The 9,002-nt window shown below is 31.2% G+C and overlaps 1 protein-coding gene across 1 annotated transcript; it reads right to left on the bottom strand.

The window, feature by feature from the left end:
- Positions 1-3,450: 3,450 nt before the first annotated feature.
- Positions 3,451-8,711, bottom strand: LOC106749955 (lysosomal acid phosphatase-like). The gene is made up of 7 exons (XM_014629944.1): positions 8,441-8,711; positions 6,532-6,732; positions 5,995-6,090; positions 5,282-5,521; positions 4,333-4,639; positions 3,977-4,185; positions 3,451-3,726 (listed from the first exon to the last, which is right to left on the bottom strand). The coding sequence occupies exons 2-7, from the start codon at positions 6,691-6,693 to the stop codon at positions 3,583-3,585; spliced, it is 1,158 nt and encodes a 385-aa protein (XP_014485430.1). The 5' UTR covers positions 6,694-6,732; positions 8,441-8,711; the 3' UTR covers positions 3,451-3,582.
- Positions 8,712-9,002: the final 291 nt, after the last annotated feature.

The following is a 9,002-nucleotide window of genomic DNA, read 5'->3' as shown; positions in this document are numbered from 1 at the left end:
ATCCACTTCGATTTATTTCGGAATCTCGCATTAATAATAATGACATCACGCACAGAAGACGGTAGGCGCGCGCGCGAGGAAGGAGAATCGCGCGGTGTTAATTGTTAGAAGGTGGGGCTTATGTGAATACTCAGTGGCGCACTTTGAAACATTCAGGATACTAGGCAGATGAATTGCTAAATCGGATTGATTTTTAACCCACTGTCTCTGCTGAAATTGTTGGAGTATTTTTAAATCTCTAAGGATTTCTTATATTTTCTAAGAAAATAAATGTTGGCTTTGGCTAGAACTGATGGTCTAGCCAAAATTCAACAAAATTTAACTTTGATCAAAAACAAAACAATATTCGATAGTCAAAAACTCAAAACGCGATCCTTTTCAGCGTCTTCGAGAAATTGTTACGCTAGACTGTATATCGCGTAAACTTCGGATATCTTCGGTTACATTCGTTACAAAACCGAATATCTTATTGCTTGATAAGCATTCAGGAGCAAAAGTAAGAGAACGATACCAGAACTGTGTCACGAACATAACTGAAACACCCAAATTTGATTAAGTTGACACAGCTGACACCGCTAATATCATACAAGAGCGCTAATATTATATAAAATAGTCTTCTTTTCAAAAGGATCGGTACTCGCCTTACAATTTAATGCTATACTACCACCGCTACCTTTGAAAATCAAAAATTAGAAATATTGTATGGATGAAAAAATACCCCCGCCCTTAAACGAAAGCGTTTAATGCGAAACTCGCGCCGAAGACCCGTAAACTATTTTTCTCCTACCTCACTAAAGGTTATTACACTGCTTTATTACACTGCTAAGCATAATATCTGAATTTATCACTATTTTGAATAGAACTTATTTGTATAAATAATTTATATAAATAATATTTCACCAGTTTCCCTCAGGGCTACAGATATTTTTAAAACATTGGAATAACAATTCGTGTAAAAAAATTATTTGTTTCTTGTTTAAGCATGTTATTTTATTTGTAATCATTCTTTTAGTAGTATTAAAAAATTCTTTTATATCAAATAAGTATATTCAAAATAACGATAATATATAGTATAAGTTCAAATACTTATTTAACACGATATAATTTCTTATTAAATACTATTAAAAGGACTAATAATAATAAAGCAATATATATAAACGACATACAAATAATTTTTTATATGAAGTGTTATTCATCTTTCAAAAATATTTATGCTTTGAAAAAGACCAATGAAATACTATTTATAAAAATGATTGATATAAATGAGTTTTATTCAAAATAGAGGTAAATTTAGATATACACAGTCGTGTAATAAAATCTTTAATGAGGTAGAAAAAAACAACCTACATAACTTCAATAATATTTTGTAGTTCCGCTTTTAACTCAAACGCATACTATTGTAATGTTATTAGCGAATGCAAATTAGCATTGTATGCTAATTCGACCTCTTTAAATAGCATTCATTTAAAAATTACCATTAATTAAAAACTATCATTTGAATAAAATTTTAATAAAATTATATGAAGTCGCCATGATGCCCAGAAATGAAAAATATCTACAATAATATTGAATTACGCTATCTAGGTCGCTTGTCGCTAGATGGATCAAAATTACTGTCATCTACTCTCTTACGCGATCCGAATCTATTCCATTATCACATGTTGTCATACGGATATTACACAGTCATCATCTCACTTACTCATTCGCTTTGTCTTTAACACAGTCACTCGAATATGAGCGCGACTATATATTCGACGCAAGTATTTACTGGCATTTGCCTTATAAAATCTCGTAATTAATATATCGGTAACGCGTAATACTTAACAATTCAGTTTCCATGGAACTTAATTATCTCGCTTCTAAATCCGAATCTTATCACAGATATTTGAATTATATATACGTGGTGACGCGTCACTTTTGCATTCATCTATTTTCAACTTTCATACTTAAAAATCGAAGTTAAATACTCAAGTCTATAAAAGCTATTGAAAATAAGTGTACAAGTTAAAGTTAAGTAAAAAAATGTCCAACTTAAAGAGTTAACAAATAATTTAAATGCATTTACAACAAAATTACATTTATAAACGTTTCGGCCACTCTTTGCACCATTCTCAATGTAAAAAAGACACAACTTACGTTTTTCTATCATTTATCGGAATAACATAACGTGGTTGGTCTGATAGTAGATGTTTTCTATCAAGCGTGATTCCGATTCTAAAAAAGCAACATATCATGATGCTATTAAATCCTCAACAGTAGAGTCCCAAGTGCAAAAAATATTTTCAAGCGGTACAGTAAACATCCAATTCAATGAGAAATGCATTTAAACATCTAAAAGTTTAAATTAACCAAAATTATTGAAAAGAACGCTATAGAGTAAAAAAATTTGTATTCAATTTAACACAAAATGAATATGTTAAGTAATGAAGTAACAAATAATATCAAAATAATATATCAAAATAACATATCAAAATAATATATCCTCGCGTCAAAATAATATATTCCAGCGTCTTCGCATTAGTGCAACCCGCAGGAAACATTCAACGCTTTCAGAGGCTAATTAATGAAGATAAGATCGTTCACATATATGAATTGGTCAGTCTGATAGAAATAAATATTGGTAATGTCAATATGATTATTTACAAAAAAATTCAGTTACTGCAAGATTAAATCTCGTTAGATCCCTCGCTTGCTGACGACGAATCAAAAACAGCGGTACAGCGGTGTTTTGCCACAGTTTTTAAATTGATACAAGGAAGAAAGCGAGATCATGCGCAACAAATTTGGAATACACTACTGTGATGGATGATAAAGAAGTTGAAACATTTGTGCGCAGTTGAAGCAATCAGTTTCTTTTTATAAAAATAGCATTTTTAAGCTACCCGAACGCTGCGAAAAGTATGTGAAAATTAGAGAAAAATATATATATATATAGAGAAATAACAGGTATACACATACAGGTAAATGGAGGATAAATACGCAAAGAAAAAAGTTTCTTTAGATTTAGTATTTCTATTCATTTGACTAAAATTTGTTTCATAGAAACAACATATACGAAATATTATTTGAATAAGAATTTTATTTGTCTTATTCAAGAAAACTCATTTAACAAAAAGAATGCTATTATTTGAAATATTTTTTAACCAAATAAAATATTATCAATATATTAATATATAAATAAATAAAATATTATTTGGTTACAATAAATATGTAAAATGAAACAAATAATTTCTTTGTAAGAAAATTATCTTTCGTTTCAAAGAAACGATTTTAATTTAAAATAGGGATACATATTTGTTGAAAAGTCTAACAATCGTAATTATTAATCGAAACATTAGTTTCTTTGGAACATGTCAATGATGAAATTTGTTTGGATACAATAAAATTTATTAAATTTGAAAAAATCTTTTTCTCAGCGTATATTGTTAAAATTATTTTTCGAAAAAAAAATTAAAAAAGACAGTCGTTTATATTTGAACCGTCCTTATATACGCTAGCATATACGCGCGTAGATAAAGTACACATAATAATTTCAATATATCGTAAATTTCATACATAAAACATGAAGTTTTTTTATGTTTTTTATGTTTTGCATTCCGCATCCCAGTTATCCGGGATCACTTCGCTCCACGCTTGCTTCAGGTTTTGCAATAAACAAGGACTCGCACAATTAGGAATTTCCAGGAATTCTGCGACTTTTGTTTCCGTATTCTTCAAATATAGAATCTGCAATAAAATCATACAAAATAGTATTATTGAAGCTATTAGATGGTCATAATTACACTAATATTAGTTGTGGTACGAAGGTATCTCGATTTATCATAATCCGTTACGATGTGTGTAACTAATATTTCATAATTCCACACGTTCCTTGAGTCACATGTATCAGTCAAAGCAATCGAACACTTCTTCAATTATAAAATTTGTCCATATTTGTATCGTAAATTTAAACAATAATGTTATTCAATAAATCTACCTTCACTTCTTGATTTCCATTATCGGCGAGATGCAATTCTAAAATGAGCGCTGCCCCGTAATCCGGTTTGAGAAGTTTACTCGTAAATCCCATTGTTCTCATCGTGTTGACGATAGTTATGTCGTGAGCGGAATAAAAGTAAGCACGTTTCGGTTGCGGGCCAATCTTAGTCTCCTCCATATGTTGCAGAATCTCTTTTACCAGCGGACCTATAGATATCAGGATAGTTCTGTGACATTTCCAAATAAGATCTCGCGATACAATTTAAAAAATATATTTTCGTTGATATCGCGTAAATATCAACAAAAATATATTTTTCAAATTGGATCGTCATTTCATAAATGTTACAGTTATACCTCCCTGAAGACGTTTCTGAATAATGTTGTCGGTGAAAATCGCCAAACTGCGAGCAGCTATTTCGCGCATCTCGTTGTTATAATATTTCTGCGTCCATATCGGAAGTTGTAATCCATGTTTATCTTCGATCTCGAGGGTATTGTAAAGAAACTCGACGTCGGTGATCGTGGTCATGTTCTGTCCGGTGTGTTCTGTCAATCCTTTGTAATAATCGGCCATTGCCTCACCCGATCTTTTCTCCTCTTCCTGATAGGCCTTCTTCAAAGCTTCCGCTAGTCGTGGGCATGGTGCTTTTACTGCTATCAACTGTAAAAATATCGTTATTCTGAAAGACAAATATTTTCTTGTACCCGTTTTTTGCTATTTTAGACCGGTAGTTCATGATTTAAATTATTTATGATTTTTAGAATTTTAATTAATAACAGATTTGTATTCACGAGTCGTCATTCGGTTTTTTGCAATATTTTTTCTTGTATATAATTAAAATAATTATAGGTTCATAAATAACCAGAACTTCACGAATATACAATTCTTTATAAAATAATAAAAGACTATGAATGCTGGCTTGAAACTTCTTTCGGGTTTGAATAACAATAACAAAGATCGTGTTTCTTCTTTACAAACAATAAAATTATTGGAAAAAATATTTTTAACTAAAGATAACTTGCGTCTCTTGATATATCGTGTTAGTTTACGAGATATTTCGTGTTGGTTTACAATTTCATGCTTATCTCAAAGATAAGGCGGGAAATATCTCCTTTGCTCACTTTCTTGTAGTCGTATATGAGTGGAATGATAACGAATAGCTAAATTTAAAGTCAATAGTATTTTTATATATGAGCCTCGAGAACGAGTTAGGAAAATAGAGCTCTAGAGCTCTAGCTAGAGTACGAGATACATTAATATAAACTACCACTTGCTTAATTTGCAAATCTAACCGTGAATTACCTTGTCAACTTCACGCGGTATCGCGTGCACAGGTACAGGTGTCCATTCCAAGCCGGGTACAAATATGTCCTCAGGACTCGGTAGGAACAATCCCGCGAGAAGCGTTTGTGCCGACATAATACACCGATCGGCATAAGTGCTACGCACACTCGTGTTTACGCTTTCGTATTTGTTACCGATTATCGCGCCGTATTCCTGGCGAATCCATCGACCCAAGTTATATAGCTGCAGCATTCCTTTCTGAAAGCAAATTTCGATGATACACGGTACTTCATTATTTGTGCTCAATTGCGCGTCTTACGAACGATACTCCTTGTGCGCAATGGTACGATGAGAATCGAAACACACAGAAAAAAGTGCTAGATTCAAATAAATAATTATTCCAATATTCCTTAACGAATTTTTGCTTGGATTAAATATAAATTTTACTTGGATCAAGTGAATATATTTTACTTGAATAATTTACTAAGAAAATATTTTACTTACGAGTAAAATTTGCTATGGAATAAGGAATCAGATTAATTATTTATAATCTAGTATTTTTTCTGAGCACATATACATATATATACTCATCTCAAGATATATTCTGTGAATCGTATTGTATTTCTTGATTGTATCGGTATTATCTTTCTTGGTTCGGTTGGTTCGAGATTTACTGAGATACTTGGTATACAAGAGATATTTTTAAAGGTATTTGCGTATGTCATTCGAACCTTGGTTAAGGCACCCCAGCCACTGGGCCAAGTGTAATTTATATAAGGATCCTTAGGGTAAGTCTCCGTGGGGTTTCGGTCACCGTGGCGAAATAGCTGCCAAAAACAAATATTATTAACGTATGAAAAAAAATATGAGTTCATCGCGCTTCTCCTTACTTATTAAACTTTCGACTAACTTAAAGTCTTTCAACAGTCTTTTTTATATTAAATATATAATCTCGCCATGAATAAAAAAAATATCGTGTGGGCCGTATCAACGAAAAGTCAACATATTTCTCATAAAAATAACATATATGTGTATATTTTTCTGTGCCAAAAGAATCGATGAAATTGTCTATTAGATGGAAACGTAAGCCATTGTCAATAGTGACGTATACATTGTTCGATTCTACTGTGAAACATTTAACGTATGAAAATACGTTTACAAAGACAGAAAGGAAGGCAGAAGTTAATAATAACTCGACCCGATAGATTAACGTCATATGCAAGCAATATGCGATATGACTGAATAATTGTTGTCAACGTATTACTTACAAATACCACTTGCTGCAACGTGCCATATTTAGGAGTGGGATTCGCAAGCGTTGTATACACTAATAATGTGCACCCGATGAAAGTTCCAAGTGTAATCACGCTCACGCAAGCGCCACGTTTCCAGAAATTCGGAATTTGTTCCCTAAGCCAATGCCGAGCCATTTGCCAAATTATATACGTCTACCACTATGACCTTGAAACCTATTAAATAACAGATCCATGATTTATACATATATATATCATATATAAATCATATATATGCATAATTTGATACAATATACTATGATTAGATATGATGTATTTATAATTAGTATAAAAAGTGAATTAATCATCTGTATCAATATTTTATATTATTTGTTTTATTTCATAACTTATTTAGTTTGACTTATATTATTTACACAGAAAAAATATTCTTGAATCAATGATAGATATTCTCATACAAAGGATGTCCCAGCATAAAGAAAACGCTTAAATATCTTGAAGCCTAAATATAGAAGCCTAAATATGGGTAAAAAAAGCCTAAAGAAATAACAGTGAAAACGTTTTCCTTCCACGGTATTCTTCCTTCAAAACCATTCAAACTGTGCTTTAAATATTTCTCATATTATTAAAAATAAAGAAAATATTTAGATGTTCTCCTTATGTTGAGACACCTTGAATAAGCAAGAATATTTTTAGAAGATTTTTAATCTTGAATTGATTATAAATAATATTTGAATCAATACAAATTCAATCAAATTACGACTAAAAATTTTCTAAGGAGATTATAATATTCTTATTTATACATGAAAATATCTATCATTGGTTAAAACTAATTTTTTCCGTGTGTCTATTGACATCATAATACAACAATGAACTTTTCAAATATTTTATTTGATTATTATGTCTGTTTGTTGTCAGCTGTGTTATCATTTGACGTTCCATGCGTCAATAAAAAATTGAACATCTATTTCTTAATGATGTCAACAATGAATATACATGTGCATATCTATCATTGCCATATCCGATAATATTCAATATTTCAAGATAATAAATAAAAATAAATAATACGTATTAAATATCGTTATAAATCATATTAAAATAGTTTCTGATCTACATGTTAAAATAAATAATAATAAATATATAAAAAGAATTAAATAAATAAAATGAAAATGATCGAGTGTTGAGATGGAGGGGAGGATTGGAAAAGTCACGTCTAAATTAAAAAAAATGTAAACAAGTCCCAAACTTTAAAATGGAAAGTGAGAAAAAATCGAAAAGAAATGAAAAATTAAATTAATTTTAATTACGAATGTTCTTTTAACACGCTCAAACTTATTTAATCGGCGAATTGCACTAATACACTTGTCCGCTGGTTCTTATTGGCCATTTTATGTATTTTGTTTGATTAATTCAAAACTATTATCCGTGTTATTGATTAGAAATGAAAAGAATAATAAATTTATTAAGTAATCTTACATTTACATATCGTAATCAAGTCAGAAACAACCGATTCAAATAGTAAGTCCATTAGTAAATATAGTTATAATAGTTAATCAAATAATAAACATCGTTTATGATACAAGATTTGTGTATGAATCATTATCAATAGCTGGAGTGTCTCGCGAAACCTCTTAGCTTGATACAAATATCAAGAAATTATCACTATATCGCATTTTATTTGTAAGAAAAAGAAAATCAAACATTTGCTATATTCATTGTAAATTATTCACGACTCGACTTGATATTTTCGACATTTAATACGTTTGAAGAGACGAAATTCTTTTTAAACTATAACAAAACCATTGTTCATATTCTGAGCGCACATTTATCGTTAAATATATCCAATTTTCATGTAAGATAAATATAAGTTCCTAAACTGCATGATTACAGTTCGACTATCTAACTACGATAACCTTCACATATTTACGTATGTTATGTCTCTCTGTTACATCGACCATGCGTCCGTCTGCTACGATGCTGCACTACAAACTGTTTACTGTTGAACACGTCGATGCCGATGACGTCGGTGCAGCTTGTGCGGAGTAGGAGATACAAAACGCACGTGATGTACACACATACATCGCAAAATTGCATGAACTGAAACACGCTTTATAACTACACAATTCACAAGTTCGCGAATCCAATAATATTATCGATTCTCGACTAGGAAATTATGTGTGAGTAGAATGGCGATGCGCGTTACGCTCTTTCACGCACACTGTCGGCGTACAGGTCATCTGAGGTCGGTCTCTCTCTCTCTCTTTCCCCCCCATTTCCCTCTCCCCCTCCCGCCTCTTGTGTGTTTATTGGTCGTTTTATCTATGGGTGTATATGTATGTTTCTTTTGCATAAACTCCGCCATAGAAAGATTTTGACTTTATCTCGCAACTTTCCTCTAGCGTGACCTCCACAGGAGGCACGAAAAAAAATTAATATTTTCCTTACAATAATGAGTTAATTTTTTCCAATTATTTGTACAAAGCGATCAT

The sequence above is a fragment of the Dinoponera quadriceps genome, unplaced genomic scaffold, assembly GCF_001313825.1.
Source record: "Dinoponera quadriceps isolate SergipeBrazil2010 unplaced genomic scaffold, ASM131382v1 scaffold37, whole genome shotgun sequence".
NCBI lineage: Eukaryota > Metazoa > Arthropoda > Insecta > Hymenoptera > Formicidae > Dinoponera > Dinoponera quadriceps.
This window is presented reverse-complemented; position numbering and strand designations above follow the sequence as displayed.